This window comes from Tursiops truncatus, chromosome 10 (genome assembly GCF_011762595.2).
Source record: "Tursiops truncatus isolate mTurTru1 chromosome 10, mTurTru1.mat.Y, whole genome shotgun sequence".
NCBI classification, from domain to species: domain Eukaryota; kingdom Metazoa; phylum Chordata; class Mammalia; order Artiodactyla; family Delphinidae; genus Tursiops; species Tursiops truncatus.
Genome location: NC_047043.1, coordinates 1284042 through 1310276, shown reverse-complemented (window position 1 = coordinate 1310276; position 26235 = coordinate 1284042). Strand labels below are relative to the sequence as shown.

General features: G+C 45.7%; 1 protein-coding gene across 3 annotated transcripts in view; it reads left to right on the top strand.

The window, feature by feature from the left end:
• GMDS (GDP-mannose 4,6-dehydratase) overlaps window positions 1-26235 on the top strand; it is a 479997-nt gene that overhangs the window by 188255 nt on the left and 265507 nt on the right. For all 3 annotated transcript variants that reach the window (XM_033863760.2, XM_073810235.1, XM_033863759.2), the window contains 2 exons: window positions 12869-13061; window positions 13971-14075. In XM_033863760.2, the coding sequence (XP_033719651.1) occupies window positions 12869-13061; window positions 13971-14075 (298 nt within the window). The remainder of the gene's footprint in view (window positions 1-12868; window positions 13062-13970; window positions 14076-26235) is intronic.

Sequence of the window (26235 nt, the reverse complement as noted above, 5' to 3'; positions counted from 1 at the left end):
TTTTAATTATTATCAGTAACTTCCTGTGTCACTTTCTTCTTGTTTCTCATTTATCTATCACACATCCATAAGCATCTTTTCCTTACCCAAGGCAATTTCTGTCATAACAAGTTAGTATTTTTCTACTTCTGAGGACTCACAAGTTCTAGTTCTTTCTTCCCCCCACTAAACTCTGACTTGGATTCAGATTATTTCCCCCCTTTACTCTGAAATCAGTTTCCTCTTGGTTTCACGTGTCTGTTTCCCTGACGTGCAGTACGCAGGTGCAGCCGTCGTCCCCCCTCCCCCCCATCCTCGTGTACCTACTTGCTCACATCAGCTCACAGACCTCAGGGGAACAGATACTGACCTGCAGTGCAGCAGGTATCAAATTGGACAATATTCAAAAGAAAATAAGACATATATCCTGTCCAACGTGACGTTTGTTTTCCTGTAAAATCTAAAATTTGTACGACACAGCAGTTTCAATGTGGAAAAAAACCATGAAAACACAGCATTTTTTTCACATTTTGAAACTATGTGACTAATATCTTCTTATACACTTTTTTATTATAGAAGAATACTACTTTAAAAATAGTATTTAATACCACTAAACACATACTAAAAACACTAATAACAGTAATGCTATTGTTAATGATGTTTTCCTGTTAGAGACTACTTAAGTACATCTTGCTGAATTGCCTTAATCTTACGTTTACATCAGGTTTTCACATCATTTTGTTGTTGTGGGAATGGACCCTGTGTAGGACTAACACACGGGATTTAGGAAAAAGCGCCTGGAGAGGAAGGAGCGGTTTCGGAGTCACCATCCTCTCTGAGGAGATGTCCAGGTTCCGTGATACTGAAACACTGCTCTTTTTTATTCGTTCCCTCAAGAAATAGCACCGTGTGCCAGGCACCGGGCCAGGCGCACGGTGGAGAACAGGATGGGGTTAGTCCCTGCCTCTGAAATTCACAGTTTCTTTTATGCATAATCTGCTTCTCAAGAGCATGAAATGCTCCAGAGGGAGCATATTAAGCAAATTGCTTTTCGGACACCACTCAGTTGAAGACAGACGTCTGTTTTGTTAATTTAGTGCTTAATCAGACTGCAGCGAAGGGTGTGCCTCAGTCAGGTCTCTGGACTCCTAATGGCCTGGTTTATGATCTTTCTTTTCATATCCTTTATTATTTCACAAAGCCTGAGTCACTCTACCCACTTCCTGGCTTAGCGTTCACAGCCGAAGAAGTCGCACTCTTTTTAACCCTCTCTGCACGCGATAGCTGCGCTGTTTCCTTGAGCGTCTTCCTTGTGCCCTAGGCTCTCTTTAGATTCTCTAGAACTCTCTGCATCCTAGAGGATGTTCTTAAAGCATGATGATCAGGACTTCACGGCGCCCCCCGTGCATGGGCGGTGGGACACTGCTTTCTGTTCTGTTTCTCTGCTCTTTGGGGGGAGACTCCACGTTTTCTTGGTTTCTCAGCGTCAAACCAACGCCCGAGATCTTCGGAAAATACTTGGAACTCTGAGGATGTGGCTCCTGCCACTCTGTCTTTTTCTCTCCTGTCTTAAATGCACTATCTCCCTGGTCCAACTTGAAGGGTCTTGCCATTTTTCCAGCCTTTTCGGCAACTCCGTGAGATCTTACAATTAACTATTTCTAATGTGACTTTCACTTTTTGGAAAGACAATGAACGTTGGGAGATTTTCGTAGTCTACCTCCTCTCCCAGATTGTTTTCAAAACATTAAATAAAGAGTCCCTAAACTAGCCACGGACGGGATCTGCTTTTTGTATTTGCTCTCTCAGCTTATATGTTTTGTTCCTACTTTAGTTTTCCGTCTGTAAGTCCTCAATCTGCTGGGGTGGGGCTGCTGGGAAGGGACGGGGAGCCCCTGTTGGCAGATGAGATGGAATTTTTCTCCCACCGGCGGAGTTATTGTAATTACTTTGTTAAAGGCATGTGTCAAGGCCTTTGACAATCTAGGTGAATCATATCCACGGTTTGATTTCCTCCTTACTCTTCCTTGCCCGTGTGCTTATTTAGCTCTTAAAGAATTCTGCAGAAGTAACGAGGCAATATCCGCTCTCGCAAGGCCAGCTGTATTTTCTGCCCTGCCCCATCTTCAGCCGCTCGTGGCTTCTGCTCATTACTGTACCCTTTGCTAGATTTTTCACCATGAAGGTGACAACCCTCGTTTGAGTTCCCCTCCAGGGGGACTGGCAGTTACCTTGTTATGGATCTGCTGGCATCTTCATCAGAGTGAGTAGACTTCTACAGTATCATGCTTGCCCGTCGGTCTCGGTGACTTGTCTGCATTTCAGTTTTTCTCTGAGACAGAGGGCAGCTTAGTATTTACCACTGTTCCACCCACCTGCTTCAAAGAGCGGTTTGGGAATGGAATGCCCTTGTCCTGCCCAGCAAGCAGAGGGCAGCCTCCCACTGTCTCCTTCCCAGGCCCCTGCCGCCTGGTTCCCCCAGCAGCCTTCTCTAAACCCCGCTGCAGTTCTCATTGACTTTGGATCCTTGTCCTTGGACCCCACTTTGTTCTTTCTTGGACATTATTTTAAATTGTTCTAGTTTGATGAACGCACCGTTCCCGCTGTTTTCCCTGCTTTGGCTGCCAGTTTGCTGTACGGTTCTTGTTTGTCTTGAGCTTCGGGGTCTTCTTTCCAGGGCTGTCAGCGAAATATTTTCAACAGAACATCTAGGTCTCTTGCGAGATGTTACTGTTACCGAACTCAGGCTCAGCTGCTCGCTGCTCAAAAGCCAATAAGTCCAGAGGCAAGTGTCAGTAGAAAGGAAAGGCGCTTTCATCAGGAGAACCGGCAGAGAAGGAGAGAGAGAAGGTGGACTCGGGTCCCAAGGCCAGCTCTGAAGATTCTACTCAGCCTTGGCGGTTTTTAAAGGGAAGAATCTCAGTGAATCGTCGAGGCAGGAGGCTGGGTTCTGCATCCTTCTCCATGGTGTGCAGACCCTGACCCTCTTCAGATGTTATTTTGCCGGAGTGATCTGCCTGCAGAGTTGCTAAGGGGACTGCTGGAGTACAGAGCTCGTCATTCTTGAACTGCTTAATTCTTTGTTCTTCTTTTAATCTAGGAAGAGAATCAACAGGCCACTTAGGTTCTTTCAGGGTTAGAGGGAAACAGAAATGGGCAAACAGGAAAGGGGCAAAAGAGCTGCTTTCATTTCCCCACTGTCAGACATCATTCCATTTCTACACGATTAGGGGCGAAGTGCGTCTTCCGTAGCTGCTTCTTGCTGACATAGGTGCCGTGTTCTCAGAGTGGGAGATGACGACATGGGTCCGTAGCATCTCTTTGCTGACAATTTTAGTTGCCCGCACAGAGCAAGCTACAATTATTTTGATGCCCACAGAGATATAGGCTATTACGAGCACGAGTGTTAACCCCGTTCTCTCGAGGCCACTTGTTGGAATTGTGATGGCCATGGACTCAGTTCTGCTCAAGATGGAGCAGTTTATGTCATGGCTACAGTCTGGTCATCATGCACTTAGCTTGTCTCTCTGGCGGCAGTTACAGTGTCTGTCAGACAGCTCAGGACTGTGCATCCGAGTGAGTCTGTGAGTCTGTTGTCCTAATCATTAACAGCTTCGTTTCGTACCTGGGGGCCCTGCAGGGTTCTGCTTGGTTCCGTTACTTAGTGAAACAAGCCTTTTGTACATTTCCTGCCCCTCCCTCTCCGCCCCCCCCCCCGTGGCTTAGATAGTTTTTCTGTATTATTCCTTCTAAAATTAATACACTATATGCTATTTTTGGAAGAAAAAGTAGGTCAAGAGAAATGGAGGCAAAAAGGATAGAAAACAGTTTGTTCCACGTGACAGGCTGTTGTCGTGGCCACTCTTAAGCTGTGACGACTGACAGACACTCGGACACGACCGTCTCCGTGGGGTACAGCTCCCTGAGCTGCTTCCCTGCCAGAAGTTCTCGCTCTGCTTCGTCTTAACGAGATTCTCTTCCCGCCGAGAACGGCGACCTGCATTACTGCACCTGTGCACGTTGTAGCTTTCCAGACCCTCTGAACCATTTCAGGGCGTTCTCATTGTTTCGTTGTTGTTGCTGTTCTGATTGTCTGTGGACTAAAGAATGATTAGCTATTTAGATGCAAAGGTCAGTGCTGAATTCCTACTTCAGTGTTATAACAGTGGCCGCTCCAACTGTAGGGACAGTAGTCGGAAGACAGCAGTGATGCTTTATAGTAATAGTGCACACGGCTTCCGTCCTCCTGTGCACAACCTGGGTAACTGCTCAGGCTTTGTCGGTACTGAGGGCTCCCCAAATCCCCATCGCCTGAGTGGTAGTGTGCAACGAAAATTAAATCCTGTAGTCATCTCTGGATTATCCTTAACAAATAGTTTTAATCCCTTAGTTAAACGTTTTAAGGCTGTTGGCTAAGTCCCCCTGATTTAGATAATCCCTCTATCCACTCCTGTGCCCTAGCCAGCAGCGGGCTTCAGGGCAGTTAGATCATTTCCTGTATGCGTGATCAAAATAATTCAGAAGATTAAAGTTGTAAACATTATAAACTAGGGCTCAAAGCTAGTTTGGTTATTCACTTTTTGATTGTACGTCCAACTCTGGTGTCACATGAATGCTTTAGCGTACTTATGTGGTTTTGGTTCTTAGTCTTGGAGGTCAGGAATCTATCGATGATTCAGACCATAGAATAATCGAAGAGGTAACCGTGTGCCTTGACGTTTTGTGCATCAGCCCCCGACATGGCAAAGGGAGCTTGTTAATGGGGGGGGGTTGTGAGCGAGACTGGGGGCTTTTCTTCTCGAAGCACGTTCTGAAATACTGGAATCTGTCACCCCCACCAATAGAGACACCCTTGCCCTTGCTTAGGCTGTCGACTTCCGCAATCTGAGGAAGCCTGTGGATATTCTCAGGATAAGTTCGTTACAAGTATTGTAACACAAAGCATAACACTGGATTACAGAGGAAACTGACTCGATTCATATGTTCACGTCACAGTATTTAAAAGCCAGGCTTGTGACCCAGCGATGTGACAATGTGGCACAGTGGTAGAGCAAAGCCTGAGGTGGGTCCGATAACCCCCGAGCCTCCAAAGCAGCAATGGGCAGAGTGACACTGAGAGGCCCCCAGCAATCCTGCCCCCGTGACAGACAGCGGGAGTGCCACCTGGTGCTGTTACTCTGGGGATCGTTGCCTGCACTCAAACCTGAAGGAGGTTCTAAACCTCAGGTAGACTTTAGTGAAAATGAAGGTGTCTGGTTTCTCACCCCAACCCCCTTGCCCCCTTCAGTTCTACCCAGGGACCCTGTGGACCCTTGGCCAACTGTCCCAGTGTGATTAATTTCACAGGCAGGCTTGCTTCTTACTTCTGCTTGCCTGTAAGGAATCTCTAGAAAAACTAGATCGTTACTCTCGGTGCCCTCGTCCCATGTGAAAATCATGGCAGGTTTTTGTTTTTCACCAGCTGATAAGCCTCTATAAAGTGGGCAGGAAAAGATGTCTGATGTGGCTCATTTGTGATAGGTGGAGTCACAGTATTTGTAAGTTACGATTTTCTGTGAAACCAGGGGTTTAGTTTAATTGTAATCTTTGTTCTTGAGTTATAGCCTATCTTCATTGAGAAAGCAAGAATGGGATCAGAGGTTCTTGGAGGTTACAGCAAATGGCAAGGAACTGGATCACTGAAGTGGGGGGAGAGCCCAACATTGGCAGCAGTGAAGATTCTCAAATTGAAGGACTGTCCTTGACACCGTCCTTTCCATGTCAGTGGACGGAGGAGCTGGCAGGTTTGGGAAGCAGTACGGTGTGGGCCTCAGGGCAGAATCCTGCTCTAAAGAAAGCTGCGCTTTAGGCAACCCTGAGACTGGGGAGACGGATTAACCAACATTTCAGTTTGTCTTAATGGATAAGAAGTAAACTTGTGAAGAAACGTGCCCCACGTCTGTTCCACAAAAGTCTCACGTCCTGCCGTGTGCTGAGCAGTCGGGTGAGAGTAGAGAGCCCTGGCCCCCCGTGGGCCGTGGACGGATGGCTCTCACCAGGTCAGAGTCTTCAGGAGTCTGGGGTGGTGTCTTGTCCAAACACGGTGAACGTTCCGATTCACCGTGGGAGTGGTTAGTCACCTTGAAGTATTTCAGAAACTTACGGAAACTACGTATGAAATTACGCTGGGCATAGGAAGGCTCACAGAGATGTGTCCTTCGTTTAGTCTGGCTAGAATTCATCACTCCGGTGGACTAATAACCTTACGATTGTTAGATGTTTCAAATTATCATTATAAATGTTTTTGAACAAAAAATATAATTGTGGTAAAACAAGGAAAAATCATAAAATTGGGCTTACGAATGTCGGGAATGAAAGGTTCTGCGCTGGGCCTTGGCGGGGCTGGAGGCACAGAGAGCTGAGGCTGGGTGTGAGTCCCCAGGGAGGAGGCCGGTTGAAGTGATGCCCTTCCTCTGTTCTGTTCCGCCTGCTGAACACGCTGCAGACCGCATCCAGGGCCTCCTCCAGAATGGCCTCTCCTGCTGTTTACTGATCAGTTCCTTCTGTTTCCGTCCCTTTCCTCCGTCTGAACTGGAGGCCCTTGACCTCCCGGCGTGGGCAGAGGGCACTGTCTGTCCTATGGCTCGTGCTGCCCCCATGAGGACGCCCCCATCTTCACCTGCTCACGTGGGCCGCCGCCTCCCCGAGCCCTTCTTTCCTCTGTCCTGCTCGTCTCTCCTCTAGGGTTCTGTCCCCCGGCCCTCAGTCCCTGTGCTGTCGCCTTGTGGCCCCTTCACTCCCCTTTCTGACCTGTTCCCGGCAGGCAGGGGAGCCCCCCTGCTGCTACTCAGGGCACGGTGCCCTGCTGCTCCGGGGGCTGCCCTGGACGGGGATGCGCCCTCCCCAGGCCCCTCGGGGAAGCCCTCGGGGTCCCTCCGGGCCGCGCCTGCCTTGCCCTGACTGCCCTTCCGCTAACACAGTTCTGTGTCTCACCCAGCTGCTAAGGAACCGGCGGCTCCGGAGGGCGGCTGCGCGCTGAGAGCCTGATTCACGTGGAAAGGGATGTTTGATTGTTGTCATCCTTGATTAATAACTTTCACTTGCAGAGTCCAAGCCCCGAGGAGCAGCGACTGGCGCGGCTGCCTGTGCGGCCCCAGCATCTCCAGCTCCCGTGCTTCTGGGAGTCAGATGCTGCAGGGGCGCCCTGGCCTCTGGGGCGTGTCTTTTCCCACATACAGTTCTTCTGCAGCAACGATCTTCTCTTTTTCTGAGGTGACATCTCTAGTCAGGAAACTGGGGCTCCTTCGTTGGGGTTTTAAAACTCAAATTTGCTGCCTATGTGAGCTCCACTGCATTATTAACTGTATGATAGGGTCATTGAGAAATTACGTGTCCACACTTCAGGGCTCGGGCTGTCACGTTCGTTCAGGTTCTGTTTCTGGAGCACCTTCTGTGAGACGGGCAGGCTTCTCACTGGTAGGAGAACAGAACAGACAGACACACACACACAAGCAAGCAAGGCTCCTGTGCTGGGGCGCTTCCAGGCAGTTGACGACTTGAGGGTCACAAGGCGACTGCCCTGGGGAGACCCCCTCAGGGAGGGGTGAAGCGGGCCGTCTGCTCCGAACGGTGGAATCATCATTGTTCTTTGCTTCCTTTGGTGTGAGGCCTCGCGCTCTGAGCCAGGCCTGCCGGGACCGCAGCCTGCTACAGTGAAAACACTTCCAGAATTTACGTTCCAGTCTGCAGGCTGTGCGGAAGTGCAGGGCAGACCTTCAGTTCCTGCATCTGGGTCCCCACAGCCCTCGGGGGACCGTTCCTAAATCGCTGTTGTCGTTGTTTCAGGAAAGGCTGTGATTTACCACTTCTCTCTGAATGAGAATAATTCTGGGGATATCTGTGTGTATCTCTGAATGTCGATAAGGGCAATCTGCTTTATATTTGAACTTAAATTTACTGTTTTCCCGTGGCTTCAGATGCCCTGGTTCTTGGAAGCTCTGTGACTGCTCTGACAGCACCTGGCGGGCGAATGTGTCGGCGACCAGGTCTTTGGTTATATCACCAACCTGCTTCCTCCACACCCGTTTCCCAGCTGCGGCCTAAGATGGTCTCCTTTGCTCTGAATTGTACATCGCCATGTGGTGGAACCGTTAAGCCTTCGTCATATTTGTTATGCTAAAGTTTTGAAGTTTACATAGAATTTCACTTACCTTGCTCCTTGAAATTTTACCTATTTCAGTACGATTAAATTATCAACCTTCTTCTATCATTCTGATAGCCCATTGTTTTCTACTCGTTTTTGTAGTTTTATTTTGATATTTGTGTGTTTGACATTTAAATCTCAGTAGCTACCATGCTGTCTTCACTCATCCAGCAAATACTGGACAAGCTGTGTTTCAGGCACGGGGGGTTCCTGTAGGACTAGAGCGCATCCCCGCTCTCGGGAGCTTCGTTTTAATGGAGGAGATGGTGAGTAAGTAATCAGATCAGCGTGAAGGCTGGATAAACGGAGATGAGGGGCTTTGGGCCTTTTAGGTAGACAGGAAGGCAGGGCAGGCCCCTGTGAAGGGGGGGCGTTTGCACAGAGATGGGGGGGCAGAGACGGACCGGCGCTGCACACGGAGGGGCCGCGAGTCCAAGGCTGAGGCCGCAGTCGGCGGGGAGGGGCTGCAGTTGAACTTGCTGGGGCTCCTGGGGTGCTTCCTGTGAAAGGGGGCCGGCAGGGAAGTGGGCAGACAGGCTTAGGGCCCGTGAACCCTGAGGGCGGAGGAGTCGTCCAGGCTCCCTAGGGGTCCGTTGGGAGCATCAGGGGAGTACGTGCCATTTCAGCAGAGGGAGAGGGGACAAGCGAAGAGCGCTTTGGGGGCAGCATCAAGAATTCCGTTCAGGTCAGGTGAGTGTGAGATGATGTCCTCAGATGGGACGAGACATGAGGCCTCTGCTCAGGGCCGGGCAGGCCTGCGCACAGGAGTTTGATTTGGGACAGCTGGTGGGGGAGGGGAGAGAAGCAGTGCTGAGCCCGGGGCTGGAGAGGGGGTGGCCGGGTGGCACAAGAGCCCGGGAAGCTGCCCCCACGAGTAGGGGGAGAGCTAGGAGGATGCCGGGTTCCGAAGCCACGCCAGAAAATGTTGCTACAAGGGGAGGGCGGGACGGTACTTGTAGGCTTGGGTGTTTTGATCCGTCCGTTTTTTGTTCTCCCTGCTGGGTGAGGTCAGTGTCTGCTGTTGTCCGAGTCCTCAGGCCTCTGAAGGGGTGGGCTGTGTCGGGCTGGAAATACACTCCAGAGCCATCCTGTAGTTTTGAGAAAACGTGGAAAATAATGATAACAATTTTGAAAACTACTCAGTCTTGGCTTGGAATGTAACTGTGGTTCATTTCAGGGGTCAGAAAGCTTTTTCTGTAAAGGGCCAGATAGTAAATATTTTCACTGCTGTTACAGTGTGAAAGCAGTCATAGAAAACACATCAACCAATGAGTGTGTCTGTATTCCTAGACGCCTTTAGGACAAAAACAGGACAGAGCCGCGTTTGGCCCACGGGCTGTATGTGACTTTCCAGACCCCTGATGCTTTGATGTCTTTCAGAATATGACACTTGTAACTCTTAGGGGTTTATGAAGCTGAAAGTACTATTCTCATGTTTTCCTTTTAAAGGAAGCCACTTAATTTGTTACTCTGTATTGTAAACACTTTGTGGACAGTTGGATTTGATCAGCCAATCCTACTCCCCAACACTTTACATACCAAGCGTGCGCTTAAGTCGTGGTGGAGTTTCCTAAAATCTGTGTACGTGGAGCCATACCCCACCCCATGCTCCTGCCTCAGTTACTTTTTTCAGCCTAAGTGCTTTTCATTCTTTTCCATGATTTATGTTCTTTGAAGAAGAACCTATGAATTATCTAAACTGGGTTCCCTAGCATATGTAAAAGCTTTTAAGGTGTGCAAAGGCTTCTTAATCTGTGTTGCAGTGATTGAGGGTCAGCGTGCACATAACATAGGATCTACGCAGCATATGCACCACTAGCCGTTCTCTTCATGTAGCTGTTTAGATAGTGTGTATACACATGAAGAAATAGCCAAAGAAAGAAAAAAACCAATGTTCTCTTTGCTGTTCAGACTTGGGTGATCCCATCCAAAGGATGAACAATATTACTGGGTATGAATTTATATGTAAAAATATTTAGGTCCTGGCTTGACAGGCTCCTAGTGTGAGAAAGGAGCTCCTGGTGCAGCGGGGCTTCACCTGCAGCCCGTGAGCCCCTGGAAGCTGTAGGCCACACCGCGCGTGTGTGTGTGCATGCGTGTGTGTGCGCGTGGGTGCACGCTTGCACACACGTGCATTTCTCTGTCTTGTCCGAGTGTCCGAGGTTGTCATGAGACCCCGGCAGAGTCCGCCCCCCGGGATGGCCGTGCCCCGCTTCCCCAGCGAGCGCCTCGCCTGTCCGCACCTCAGCCCTGCTGCTCCCCACGTTTGTGTGACTTTATCAAGTCGGTTTCTTTGAACCTCAGGGCTTGCTTTCTCTTTCTCCTAGAATTGTAAAGCTCCAAAAAAAAGCACTTTTGAATTGTGAAGTGTCCTATAAGTGTTTGTCTGTGGCGTTATACCACGAGAACACTGCATCCAGGGGGAGCATTTGAGTGGTTGGAGTGAGCTGGGGGGAGGGTGGTCTCAGCAGGTGGTCCCAGAGCCCCGATACCCCGTCGCCTGAGGCCTGCTCAGGGCGCTGTCCCCTCAACCTGGGCCACAGCTTTTCCTGAGAACAAGATGGCCCAGTACCAAGACTATTTGTTGGGGAAAGAATAGCCTTTTCAGCAAATGTTGCTGAGACAACTGGACATCCATATGCAAACATATCATATATAAAAATTAACTAGAACTGGGGAGTGGGCAAAATGGGTGAAGGGGGTCAAAAGGTACAATCGTCTAGTCATGCAATAAATAAGTAGTGAGGATGTAAGAGCAGCATGGTGACTAGAGTTAACAATACCGTATTGTATATTTGAAAGTTACTAAGAAAATAGAGTCTAACGGTTCTCATCAGAAAAAAAGAATTTTTGTTAACTGTGGTGATGGATATTAACTAGACTTATCAAGGTGATTATTTTGCGATATATACGTATATCAAGTCATTATGTTGTACACCTGAAATTAATATAATGTTGTATGTTAATTATATCTTAATGAAAGAAAAAAACCACAATGACATACCACTTCACACCCACTAGGACGTCCATAATCAAAAAGCCAGACCGCGAGAGGTACAGGTGGGCGTGGAGAAACTGGAGCCCTTATCACTGCAGGGGAGACTGTGAAATGGTGCAGACAGTTTGGGAAACAGTATGGCAGGTCCTCGAAATGGTACACACACGACTCTAGGTATAGATCCAAGAGAAATGAAAATATGATGTGTGAAAGAAGCCAGTCACTAACGGCCGCGTATTAGATGTGACCCCCTTTAGATGAAATGTCCAGAACAGGTAGATGCACAGAGACAGAAAGTAGGTCAGTAGCTGTCAGGCTGGGGATGGACGGATGGGAAATGAGCGCCGATCGGTACAGAGTTTCTTTTGGGGATGAGGAAGACGTTCTGGAATTAGATGGTGGTGATGATTGTAGAATGCTGTGAATATACTGAAAACCACTGAGTTGTAAACTTTAAAGGGTGAATTTATGGTATGTAAATTTCATTGCAATAAACTGTTACGTAAAAAGAGTAAAATAGCCCCAAATCTTGCTTTCTTGGCTTTGAAAGATTGTGGGTGAAACATACTTTTTTCTGTTTTGTCTCATGGTTGCCCGTGAGCTTTACTGACCTAGAGAACAGGGGTGAGTCTGTGACCTGAGTCAGGTCCCTGACGGGCAGGCCCGGAAGTTCCCTGAATGCCCTGAGCCAGGGACAAGGCGGCAGAAGGAATCGGGGGACACTCGGCCCAGAGAGGGGCTTCCAGGGGAAGCTGAGGCCTCAGCAGACGATGGGGAGTATGGCCGCGTGTCCAGCTGTATTTGGCCTGTGAATAAACCAGAGACGGAGAATTTCAGCGTTATTAGTTTAGGAGATTTGAATATTCGGTTTATTTGTTTATTGTGCTTAGAAATGATTTAAGAAAAAAGCACATCAGTCACATTCATTTTTAAAGAAAACATTCGAGAACTGCAAGACACTGAATTATTCCTTAACACACTCTTCTTAAAAGTCAGTCAACTCAATATGCATTGGCATCTTTCTGTATTCAGTGTGTTTTATAATTAAAAGATATGTCATGTATATAGTATACTAAAAAGTCAATCTTGTAGCTTAATTAAAAATAGAAAATAAAACAATTCTTTTTAAAATCAACTGTGTTCTCATCACATGTTTTCAAACTTACCTGTGCATAAAAGTCAACTGGGACTCATTAAAAATGTGGGTTTCCTAGGCTCCCCAAGAGATTGGTTCCACCAGAATTTTTCAGGAACACCCAGGTCATTCTGAGGAGCAGAGGTGTGCACTTTGAAAAGCACGGCCCTGGGGACTTCAGCGTGGAGTTAGGAGGTGATGTACGTGGCCAAAGTGTTCCTCATGTTACCGTAGGTCATTAATACCTAGTTCTTAAGGTTTTTGCAGCCACTTGATGTTAGAAGCAGATGACATCCATATTCTGATTCTGCTGCGAGAGAATAATATTTCCTCACAAGCATAATGTTTCACAGTAGGAGAAGTTGCGGTCTGTGCCCCCTGAAGCGCCTTTGTCGCTGGTGCCCGTTCACGTGGTCCCGTCTTCCCCTGCGCCTTTGTCGCTGGCGCCCGTTCACGTGGTCCCGTGTTCCCCTGCGCCTTTGTCGCTGGCGCCCGTTCACGTGGTCCCGTGTTCCCCTGCGCCTTTGTCGCTGGCGCCCGTTCACGTGGTCCCGTCTTCCCCTGCTCTCTCCAGATTTCTTTTGACTTGGCTGAATATACTGCGGACGTCGATGGGGTCGGCACCTTACGGCTTCTGGATGCAGTGAAGACCTGTGGCCTTATCAACTCTGTGAAGTTCTACCAAGCCTCAACAAGCGAGCTTTACGGGAAAGTGCAGGAAATACCGCAGAAAGAGACCACTCCTTTCTACCCGCGCTCGCCATACGGTGAGGATGCGCACGGGCTCGGTTCTCTGTGCTCTTGGGGTGCTTCCGCCTGGACGCTGTTCCTGTCTCGTGGCTGAGGTCACGTGGTGTGAGAGCAACGTTGAAGCAACCTAACGGGGCCGGACTTGCTGGTCAGACATCTTTGTGTTGTGCTCACCGCAGGTTTTTTTTTATATATAAATTTATTTATTTATTTATTTATTTTTGGCTGTGTTGGGTCTTTTTTTCTTTTTCTTTTTAACACCTTTATTGGAGTATAATTCCTTTACAATGGTGTGTTAGTTTCTTGTTTATAACATCATCGCAGGTTCTTGCTGCCGTCTCCTCCAGGGTGAAACCTGCTGCACTGCTTCACCCTTCCAGATGAGCCGCTTTAAAAGGAAAATTAGGTCCAGCAAGATTCTTTTTACTGAACTGTTGAGGTTGTGCTGAAGTGATACGGCCTGGTGTTTTTGATTCCATTTCCCTGATGAAATTCTCCCTGAGCTCAAACCCTTAAACAAACAAACAAAAATGATAAAAATTGAAAGCTGCTAGAATATTAAGCGCCCGTATTTTTCACTTCTTAATTCTTTAAAACTAAGAAAAAGGGGATTAGACTTAAGAAAGGTCAGTTTGATATACTGCACACACTACAGTTGAGTGAATTAGATTGTGAAGGAACGAACTGTGATTATTACAGAAGGACGAAATTCTTAAGTATTTCCTTGTCACGTGGTTAACTGGCAAAGAAACCTTTATTTTGTCTTTGGCTTTTGAATCATTTTTTTCTCTATGTTGATATATTACATATTGTAAATACTGCACGTTGTTACTTGTTTAAGTGAAAATGGTTGTCTTTTATAATAAGACACTGTCTTTTGTAACAATCACTGTCTTTTATTTGTTTTTAAAAAATTATTCCAACAGGGGCAGCAAAGCTCTATGCCTATTGGATTGTGGTGAACTTCCGGGAGGCGTATAATCTGTTTGCAGTGAATGGCATCCTCTTCAATCATGAGAGCCCCAGGAGAGGTTGGTATAGGTACTGATGGGAAGAGAGTGTCAGGCTCCACGGCAGGAACGTCACACGTGTGTGTGTGTGTGTGTGTGTGTTCTGCACGTGTGCTGTACAGACTGGGAATGTTTCACATCTGTTTTTAACTATGTGAATGTCAGAAGTGGTAAATGAGGAAATGTAAACCCAACCTTAATCACCTATTAACTTTGTTAGAGTTTTTATTCAACGTGGTGCCGAGCAGTGTCCCAATTTTACCATTTCCTTTGGTAGGTCGCATCAAGTGAGTTTTAACCCGAGTGTCAGGAAGTGTCCTTGGGATGCAAGGAGCTGAGCAGGAGCCAGGGCTTGTTCCCCAAGTCACTGTCACTCATGAAGGCTCTACCTGTGGCGTCTTTCTGTTTTTACTTTGAATCCATTGGATATTCAGTATTCTTATTTTACATTCCATTTAAACAGACATCCAGAAGTTTCTGTGCTTCTAGAATATGTCTTAAGATACGTTTAAAATCACTTCTTATATTTAGAATCGTTATTGGGTTTTTTTTTTTCAGAAAATCATATTTGTTTGCATTGGCTTGTTTCCTTTTCGTGGTTGTCATTGAGACTATTAGCAACATGCCAGCTCTCCTGCTGCAGATATTAGGTTTTAAGTAAGAAAATGTGTACTCCTTTCATTACTTCTGACTTACTGAAGCATGAGAAATCTTTACTAAACATGTGCGCTCTACAAAGTAAAAGTTACCTGTATAATCTAATTCTAAGAAGTTTTATTAAATTTCACTATCATTTAGCCTTTTAGCTTGAGAATGAATGAGAAATCCAACGTCGTAAGTTGTTTCATGCCCAACAATTAGTAATGCTTATAACTTCGTCAATGAAATTTTATGTGACTGTGTAGCCACGTAATTAAACCAGCAAGTCATGAGGAAAGATTAAAGTGACATTTATACAGGTGTGTTTAGTGGCAATACATTATTTCATAATTGCATAGGTTAAAAATTCCCACGATGGGCTGTGGAAGCTGTTTTTGGAAAGGAAAGTGAGTGACCGGGCAGCCAGGAATGTTTCTTTCACTCAGCTCCATGGTTCTGGATGTCCTGACTAGAGGGGAGGAGAAGGAAGGCCTCAGCTCTCCTTGCCTCCAGTCTGGGCGGCAGTGTTGGGGATCGACCGTCAGGCCTCCTCAGTCGCAGACGTGTTGGTGCATTTTGTCTGGGTTTCTGTGCTTCCCCCCTCAGCTTTTCCACTGGCAATAAAGAAATACAGCTCAATTGTTTCGGGTGAGGTTAGGATAGGGAAAAACATTTAGTTGTAGAAGAAGGAGACAAATTTAAATGTAACCCCCCATCTTCTATTTGCATATCTCCTAATGAGAACTTTTTTCGCTTTGTTGATATTAATCACTTTTTTAAAAAATTTATTTTAAAAGTAAAATTTCTTTTTAAAAATTAATTTTTTTATTGAAGTATGGTTGATTCAGGTGTTAGTTTCAGGTGTACAGCAAAGTGATTCAGATATAGATATATATAAAATTTTCAGACTCCTTTCCCATATAGGTTATTACAAAATACTGAGTACAATTCCCTGTGCTGTACAGTAGGTCCTTGTTGTTTATCCATTTTATGTATAGTAGGGTGTATGTCAATCCCAAATTCCTAATTTATTCCTCCCCTCCCACCTTTCCCCTTTGGTAACCATAAGTTTGTTTTCTATGTCTGTAAGTCTGTTTCTGTTTTGTAAGTACGTTCATATGTATCATTTTTTTTAGATTCCACATATAACTGGTATCATATGATATTTGTCTTTGCCTGACTTACTGCACTTAGTATGATAATCTCTAGGTCCGTCCATGTTGCTGCAAATGGCATTCTTTCTTTCTTTTTTATGGCCCAGTAATATTCCATTGTATATATAGGTACCACATCTTCTTTATCCATTCATCTGTCAATGGACATTTAGGTTGCTTCCATGTCTTGGCTGTTGTAAATAGTGCTGCAATGAACATTGGGACGCATGTATCTTTTTGAATCATAGTTTTGTCTGGATATATGCCCAGGAGTGGGATTCTAGGATCATATGGTAGTTCTACTTTTACTTTTTTAAGGAACCTCCATACTGTTCTCCATAGTGGCTGCACCAATTTACATTCCCACCAACAGTGCAGGCGGGTTCCCTTTTTTTTCTCCACACCCTCTCCAGCATTTATTATTTGTAGGCTTTTTGATGGTAGCCATTCTGACTGGTGTGAGGTGATATCAAATGGGACCTAATTAAACTTAAAAGCTTTTGTACAGCAAAGGAAACCATAAACAAAATGAAAAGACAAGGTACAGGATGGGAGAAAATATTTGCAAATGATGCAGCTGACAAGGGATTAATCTCCAAAATATACAAACAGCTCATACGGCTCAATAGCAAAAAGCAAACAACCCAGTCAACAAATGGGCAGAAAATCTAAGTAGACATTTCTCCAAAGAAGACATACAGATGGCCAACAGGCACATGAAAAGATGCTCAACATTGTTAATTATTAAAGGAATGCAAATCAAAACTGAAAGTAATGCTTCTTTTTTTTATTTTAAAGAAAAGTGAACAGTACAGGAGGGTATAAGGAGAAAAGAGTTCCCTCCCTCACACCGACTCCCAGCCCCATCCTCAGGCCCACTGTTGACTTCCCTTCAGAAGTGGCGCAAGCGTCTCCTAGTCAAACATAATAGGTGTCCGCCTCCGTGACAGTAGGTAGTTCCATACATAATGTTCTGCGTCTAGGGCTGAATGTTTCTTAAAAACATGACCTGTAGCACACACCACTTTGTTTTGTTTTATTATATATCTAAACCAATGATATCTCATTCTTTATTTCATTTATATACTCGAATAATGGAAAATAATTAAAATAGAGTATATGTGAAACTGATGTGATACTTATCTGATATCTAATAGTTAGAGCATTTCTTGAAACTTGAAAATTAATTTTCATATTAAATTAATCTGATAGTAGTATTGTTGTTTTGTCACAGTTAATTGTTATTTTTTAAGGAGGTTCTTTGCCAGACTGAGAATTTCTTCATGGTAGGGACTACATTACGTTCTTAAGTCAGCAGCGTCTAAAACAGTGCCTACCTGCTAATAAGCATTCAGTAAATATTATATAGGTTTCAGGTGTACACCACAGTGATTCACAGTTTTTAAAGGTAATACTCCATTGTAGTTATTATAAAATATTGGCTATATTCCCTGTGCTGTGCAATATATTCTTCTAGCTTATTTGTTTTATACATAGTAGTTGGTAGCAAACTGTTTTGAAGTAAAGATTCTGTCTGATATACTTTAGTAAATACCCAGAATTCACTTTTAATTGCCGCTAGCTTGTACGCCTGTGATTGCTCTAGTACTTTGAGTGAGTTTATTTTCTTAAGTAGGTTGAGCATTTGTCTGCACCTCAGTCCTTCCACCCTGTTATCTCGGGGAGCACTTTTTTCCAGTTGCTGCAGTGGTAAACCTCGGTCTCGTCTAAGGGACATCATGACAAACGCCCGATTAAGTAGAGCCCAAACGGATGCTACTTTTTTGGGACGTGTGCTTTTTCTCTAACAAAAAACAATTGGCAAGGCCCATTTTGACTGCATGAATAACATTTCATGAGAATTCCTGACTTTAAAAGGTATGGAAGAAGTATTTTTTAATACAGAGATATTCTAGACCAGAGCTTGGCAAACTGGCTGGTGGGCCCAGTCCAGCCCACCTGGTTATTTTTGTAGGTGAAGTGTCCTTGGAGCCCGGTAACGTCCAGGTGTTACACAGTATCCGTGGCTGCTTCCACAGTGGAGGCCTGGGTCCTGCAAAGCCCCAAATGTTGACTGTCTGCCCTCTAAGAAAACGTCTGCTGCCCCCCTCCCCCCAGGGGAATAGTTAGATCCTCAACAGCAAGAAACGGTTCACGTGGGTTTAGTATGGGTTTCTCCCGAGGCCGCAAGATAGTCTGATAGAAAGATTTCCAATAAACATTAAAGTCACATTGAGTCAGAAGTTAACCCATCCGTAGCAGAACTCCTGAAGTGTGTTGTCAGTTGGGGGTTCCCCTGTGCTTTGCCGAAGTACCAAGGGGGCACCCAGGTGACCTGGCAGCTGAGCGGGACCCAGCAGTCCTCCCTTCAGGACGCGCTGTCACCAGGCTTCGCCCGCAGTGTGTGTCTTTTCTCCTTTGCAGTCCTCGGTGGTTCTCTTTAAGGTTGCTTACTTTGTTATGTGATGAGAAGTTCATGGTAGCTCTGAAGGTAGTCAGGGTCACCTGTGGCTGGCACAGAACTGACAGTGGGGAATCACTGATCTAGTGAAGAAAGCCATGATCCGGGGACGGGGCCCGTTTCCCTCTGCCATCTCTGCCCATTCTTTCAGTGACGGCTGGTTGGTTCATGTGCTCATGCTTTAGGTTTGCTTTTTAGAAAGTGTAGTCACTTGAGTAACATTTACTGCAAATTAACAGTGAATGATAGTTTAAATTCTAGAATTATATGTCCATAAAGGCATGAAAATGTCTGTATCATCATGTGTTCTGTGAATAACTACCACTTTGTATTATATGATGATATTCACAGCCATGAACATGGTGCTTTTATTCATAAGCACTCAACTTGTCAAAATAAAAACATGTTCTGTTTAAATTAGGAGAATAGTTGCTTTATTTCACGGATAAATTGTGCAGAACTGGACACGTATCTGAAAAACTTTTTCTTCTCCTTTTGTTTCTCCAAACTTGAACTTCTTTATCTGTTTAACTTACGTATTTCTACATCTACATGTACATAAATACGTGTAGCATTCTGTTAGCCACAGATGTGGCAGTGGTGCCACCTTTCTGCTGAAAATACAGATTTATATATTCTCTATTTAGGAGATAAAGGCTGTATGTATTGTCTAGAACTGTTACATTTTTTTCTGTGAGGAAAACGTCATATGCAAAAATCTTTTTGCTTTTATTGCTGTTTCTTTGAAAAGCTAATCAGTTAATAAGACTAATGTCACAAAGTTGTTAACTATATAAATTAAACTATGTAAAAAATACTGAGAAATTTTAAAATTACTTGAAAATAGCTCACGTAAAGAAAGTAGCTTCTTTTCAAATACATTGCTTATCATAAGAAAATCTGAGATTATGCTACAAATTGGAACATTAAAAGCAAGCCTATTAGGAAAGCCATTGTACCCATGAGCTGTTTTGTTGCATTTTTAATAGTCTAAAGGTACTTCTAGAAATACTTTGACAAACTTCTATAACTTACACATTTCTTTATGTGCATATGGAAATTCACACATACTTCTAGTTTTTTAAATTTTTTAATTTAAAAATATATATTAGCCCATGAGATGATATCCTTTCTTTGAAAGAGCTTTTAGGGAAAAAACAGTGGCCATCCACCTGTATGTGTTCTCCCCAAATACCCTCAGAATTTATGAGCTAGAAAGGAATTTAGAGATCTTTCCATCCCATTTGTCTCATCAGTGAAGAAGCTGAAGCAGCATGAGAATGAGTTGTCCAAGGTACAGCACTAACAGCTGTCAGCACTGAGGCTAGACATAGTCATGGGGATGGGAGGAATGACACAAACATTGCTCGTGTCTAGAAAAAGCACGTGGACACGTTTTGGAGTTGGCGCTGGAGCAGAGCTGGGGCTTCGCTATGGAATGAAGCGACGGCTCGTGTCTTTGGTAAAAGCCATGAGTTCATCTGGCTGAATGCAATGTGCCTTTCAGATGTTTAGCAGAAATAATCACAGTACAGCATTAGTTTTATGAGATTAAAATACAAATGTGATATGAAGCAAAAAACTCATCTTGAGTATCACCAAGAGTTGGCCAGGAGAAAAATCAGAGCTAATACAAAATACATTAAAATCGTGGCAGTGAAAAGTGATAAAGTACTTTAAATATATCCGTAATTAACAGTTTAAGACTCCCACAAATGGATGGTGTACTGCTACTGTTTAGGTATCAAGCCGTTTTTAGACGCTGCAGCACATTCCTGTAAATATGGGCTTCATAAGAAATCATATATAGCAGTCTAAACACAGTATTCACCTGACTGGGAGAATCTGGCATTTTAAAGGTTCATGAACTTGTGGTTTTAAGTTTTAGACTTGAGCTTTTTTTTTTTTAAACCGCCAAGTATTTTGCTTCTTAAAATGTCTAACTATATTTATTATCATAAGTTAATCTTTAGATTTTTTAAAACTATAATTCCTGTAAAAATTAACTACCTAAGTCATAATAAAATTTTCGGTAATTTTCCCCTTTATTTTTCTAAAGATTGTCCTTTATTCATTGCTGTAAAGATAAGATTAACACTCCAGGTTAGAGGTTCTCAACTGGGGGTGGGGTGAGGTGGGGAGAACATGACCTGCCCCCGGAGGACATGTGATAATATGTGAAGACTTTTTTGGTTGTCACCAGCATCTTGCAGGGGCAGGGATGCTCCTAAACATCCCACAGCCCGAGTGTCAGTCGTGCTGAAGGTGACAAGCCCTGCTCGCCCCATCAAATCTAGACGAATGTCCTCTCTAAGACCAGGATCTTCTTTTTCTTTATGTATCACTTTTACTTTGCAGTAAATCCTTCCTAGACCTTTAGCAAACACTACCTAAACACAGGGGGAGAGAAATCTGATTTAAATAGCTCCATGTGAAACCATTTAGGCCTTAGGTCTTCTGGTAACTGCAGATCAGACCCAAGTCAGGGAAGCCCAGAGAACAGAGTTGTTTTTTCAGGGCTCTTCTAACCATCTGGGGCTGAATTCTCACTTTATAGTGACCCACTGGTCCACAGACCCACGTCAGGTTGGGTCCATGACCCTCCCTCCACCTCCAAAATAAATGAGCGTTTTTATCTTTTGTTATAAATTATGACAGGGACAAAGCTTTCCTTTGGGAATAAACCCTAGATTCCATGTCCTGGCGATGGTATAAGACAACCATTAAAATGTATTCGAGATCATCTCTCAGTGCATACATGGGATTATAGTAGTGTTACTGTGAGAGGTTCACTGTATGAGAATTTTCCTTTAAAATTATTCAAATTCACAGTATTTTAGGGCTTTAGGGGACAATAGAATGCATGATATAAACTAAGTGGCTGGAACTTGCTTTTATTTAACCCTGTGGGCAGAAAGCACTCCTCTTTATGTGTATGTATGTCTGTTTGTAAATAAAATAATCTTTTAAAACATGACTTAAGGGGCTTCCCTGGTGGCGCAGTGGTTGAGAGTCCGCCTGCCGATGCAGGGGACACGGGTTCGTGCCCCGGTCCGGGAAGATCCCACATGCCGCGGAGCGGCTGGGCCCGTGAGCCATGGCCGCTGAGCCTGCGCGTCCGGAGCCTGTGCTCCGCAACGGGAGAGGCCACAGCAGTGAGAGGCCCGCGTACCACAAAAAAACAAAAACATGACTATTTGTCAGTCTGGCTAGCAAATTTAAATCGTGGTGCTATAGAAATATCAAGAAACACGCAAACCAGTATCAAACAGCCCGACGTTTTATTTGTATTTCTGTCATATCTATTAAAGGTGCTTTGTGGTTTTTAGGTAAGCATTATAGCCTTCATTTATTGGAAACAATTTAGCCACCCATTGTGAAATCAGGGCATGAGTAATCTCACGTGAGAGCTCAGCAGAGCACTGCAGGCTTGACGCAGAACCATTTTGTCTGAGTTTCATGGTTAGATCACTGGCCACTCACCTTGGACCCACCAAGGTCGAGGTGGCCTCTGGTTGGGCACGAAGTGACATCATCTGGTTCGCTGTCACTTTTGTGGACGGTGACACTTGGAGATCACAGAGCTGTCTGCCTCTGTTATTCTCTGCAGAGAGAGGAAGTGTAATTGCTTAAACGTGAAAGACTGTTGAAGCAATATTGGGTTTAACTGAGGCGGTTTTTACCACTAAATAAAGTGAAGTCCTTTCCCACCGGCTGAGACGAGGCTTCTGGGATTGTTATATTGATTTTTTTAATGTTTTGCAGTTTCTTTGGCATTTACATTTGAAACCAAGCTGACAACTGTCTGGTCTCACGTAGCAGGACTCTCACATATAGGCAGGCAGTGTCCACGGGGGCTAAGAGTGCCTCAGGCTTCGCAGAGCCAGGCCTGGGCTGAGGCAGCTTGGCCACAGGACTTCGGCAGCCCTCAGTCCTCTTCTGTGTTGATGACGATGTCTACCTCACGGGAGTGTCGTGAGGATCAGTGAGACAACAGTATACGCTACTTACCTGTGGGGTCCTTGTGAAGCAGAAGCAGGGGAGCAGGTGTGAAAAGGATGAGCACAGTTCCTGGTGGGTTGAGAACATTCGTGTTTCTTTGTCCCCCCCTCTTCTTCCCTCTTCCTGTAGTGGCAGGGCTGAGTCCTAGAGGCCGAGGTGCCGGGCTCTGCCGGAGCAGCCCTCCGAGTGGGATTCTGGGGGCTGTGGCCTGAGACGTGCACCCAGCGGGGCCTGTCCGCGAGAGGTGCGCTTGAACCGAACACTGAGAATGTCATGATGTTTGCTTAGAGCAGTCGCTGAGACACCCCTGAACTGCAGGGAGAAGAGCTGTACGTGCTGCTGGAGAACTGCTGGAACCACGGGAAGAGCATTTGCAAGTGAGATTCTGGCAGTTGAGCCAGCGAACGTTTGAATTAGCGAAGCCGGAAAAAGATGATGATGAGTATGGAAGGTTATGGATAATCACCAAAGGCCTGGGAGAGACCCTTGAGAAAATTAATGAAACCTCCAAGTATTTTTAAAACTGATTCACATATTTTTTTTTTTTTTTTTTTTGCGGTACGCGGGCCTCTCACCGCTGTGGCCTCTCCCGTCGCGGAGCACAGGCTCCGACGCGCAGGCTCAGCGGTCATGGCTCACAGGCGCAGCCGCTCCGCGACATGTGGGATCTTCTCGGACCGGGGCACGAACCCGCGTCCCCTGCATTGGCAGGCGGACTCTCAACCACTGCGCCACCAGGGAAGCCCTGATTCACATATTTTTATTAATGGTCCTGTGAAGTGCAAAATGTTTTGTCAAAGAAATTACAAACCGGAAAAGAAACCTGCTTTACTTTTTGGTGATACTAAGAAAAAACCCACAAGTACAATTTTCATTTAAATTTTATTAATTATAAGATAAATTACAAGTTTTATCAAAAGGGCGTTTTCCCCCAAATTTAGTTTGAGCCAAAGCTTTCTTTTCCCTGTTTATTACGGGGTTTTGTTCCCACTTTTAGGGGACACGGGAGTCTTGACGTGGAGCCAGCCCCCTCCACTGACTAAGTGAGGGACTTTGGTAAGTTTCTTCATCTCTCTGAGCCTCGGGTTGCTTTTCTCATTTGTGAAATGGGGTGATAACGGTCTTCACTTAGGGAGCTGTGAGCATTAAAGGAAATAATGTACGCAGGGTAATTAGTACATCCTACTGTCACCACCACTGCTGAGGTTGCATCTGGAGAAAGGGGGTCCACCTGTGGCCACCTCACAACTTAAAATGTGATAATAGGGACTTCCCTGGCGGCGCAGTGGTTAAGACTCCTCGCTCCCGGGTTCGATCCCTGGTCAGGGAACTAGATCCCACACGTAAGCCACAACTGGGGAGCCCGCCTGTGGCAACTAAGACCCAGTGCAACCAAATGAATAAATAAATATTTAAAAGCTAATAAAATGTGATAATCATGACAGGAATGATAAAGGGGAAAAGTCATAGAGGGATCGGTGACTCGTCTTTCCTGAACAAGTTGAAGAAGCTAAGCTTCCAGAGCTTGGTAACTGGGGACTCAGGTAGACAAGATGGGGTGAAGGAGCCCCCCGAGCACTAGGCACCAGGTGTTGGTAAGAACAGTGTTCTGCACTTGTTGTCTGTGTTTAATTCCCAGAGCTCAGTTAGAGACTAAACTCTGAGCAGAAAAGATTCTCCTAGAGAAAGGATTTAAACCCATGTTACTCTTCTGTGGTCATCCTTTGTAGAAGAAAACTTTTTCTGTAGAAAATACTGCTCGTAAAGAAAGAAGAGGAGGATGGGAGAAGAGCCACGATAAACTCAGTGGAGCTCTACAATCCAGCTGACGACGACTCCATGCTTGAAGGCTGCTTCCGGCCAGGGCACAAGCAGGTCCTAAAGCATCGTGACAAGCTGGGGAGAGACACGCCTGTCAGGGGCGCGGTAGAGAGAGTCCACGGGAACAACTCAGCCCCTCAGGTTGCGGTCGTGGTGTGCTGGGGTGAGGGACACTGGAGGTTTTGCCAGGACCGCTGAGCATCCTTTCTAGTTGGTTAGACACTTGCACACACACGGATGTGCGTGTAAGCTTAGCCTGAGCCCAGATCCAGAGTGGGATTGGCAGCTCCTGTAGCTGAGACACAACTGGTCTGATAGAGGAGGGGTGAGGCCAGCACTGGCTTCGTTTTCTTAAAAAATTAATTTGTGAGACTCAGGACGCAAGGACGCAAAGAACAGTCCTTTGGGTATCCAATTACATACTGAGACCTTGAATTGGGAAGGGGGCCTCTCTCCCACGTGCGTGGGGAGCACAGCCCGGGGGAGGACGTGTTGCTCCTGGAGCCTCAGGGCCGTGGACTCTTGGGTCAGGGGCCCCGTGGCCAGCCAAGCTCTTGTGCAGGGGGCCGTGACTGTGGTTCCTCCTTCGAGTGGTTTAATGCCAGGAGGGTGAGAACTTCAGGCAGGTGGGTTTGAGAATATTCAGCATTTCCCACTGGGTCAGCAGAATTTGGCCTTGAATGCTTCTCTGACCTTGGTAGTACCGGCTGATGGACCCCTGGGGCATTCAGTCCTCTGCGTACCTTCAGTAATTTACAGTTTGGGCTCAACCTCTTAACAGACCCTTTGCCATCTTCCTACATCCCTGGTTGAATGTACACTTCCAGCTGTTGTTACACAGACATTCCTGGTCTTGGTGGACCCTAGCGATGGGTCACTTAAACATCCCCGGAGTGAGCAGAGTTGTTGATGTTAAAGAAGGCTTATTTCTGCTAGAATAGGTATATCGTTACAATACAACTTTCTAAATGTCTAGTAAGTTTCAGGTTTCTTAAAAGGCACCAAAGCAGGATGTACGTGAGGATAAGTAGCCCATAATGGGATGCAATTAAGGAAGTGAAAATACAGCCTGATCGCAAAGAAACACTTCCTGGCCGTGAGGAAGGTAGGTGTTCAGCATAATTTTATCGGTGGAATAGGGGAAACCCCAGTGCCCACCAGAAGCTGAAGAGGCCACAGTGAAGTTCACAGGAAACGTCTCTGCCTGGCCCCAGGTGCCTCTTAAAATCCCAACAATGAATTTGTACAGAAGCAGCAAACCTCTTTGTAAGGAAGAGGAAGGAGTTTCTCAGAGGCGCACTGAGGAATCCTGTTGGAGGAAGACCAAGTGAATAGGGCTGGAGCCTGAGTGCTGATCTGTGGCCCTGGGGACGGCCTCAGGCCAGTGCTCGCAGAAGATTGTGAGGGACGTTTCATCTGAAGTGCTGAACACTGAGGAGTGTTTCCTAACCTGCAAACAAAGGGTTTCCTTATCGGAAATAAATACAAGACAGGAACTGAAAATTCTTTTAAAAATGAATATCATCTACTGTGCCCAGCACTGTAATGAGCCGATACACTGTATGAGAAAAAGTGACACGTATACGCGCCTCTAACAGGTAGACAGGAGACCTTGGTAGACACAGCTGAATTGCTGCTGAGTAATTAAGACTGATGGTTATGAACGTGAAATTGCTTTTAGGAGTGGAGGGACCCACGTCCTCAGGTGTGGAGGGAGGTCAGGGCTCCCTGACCTCAGGGCTGGTCACCCTCCGCTTGGCAGCCTCGCCTGCAGTGGAGAGGTACCATTGCGCTCCTCTGCTTTCGGGTAGCGCGTTTGCTTCCTTGTCTGTGACAGGAGAGGAACAGGAGAGCAAGTGAGCTGATTGTGGAAGGAGACACAGCTGCCGCCTTTCGTAGACCTTTGTCTCGTCCCCGTTTTCTATCAGATGAAGAATCTGAAGCAAGGCCTTTGGAAGATTTTCTTACTTTGCAGTCTTTCCACTGGAATGGCTATAAGCCGATACTGTTTCTTTAAAGTTACTTTGAACATGGAATTTCTGTGAAGTGGCCCTGCTCTGCTTCTCAGGCATCAGGACTGTTCTGAGTCGAGATGGAGGCTGAA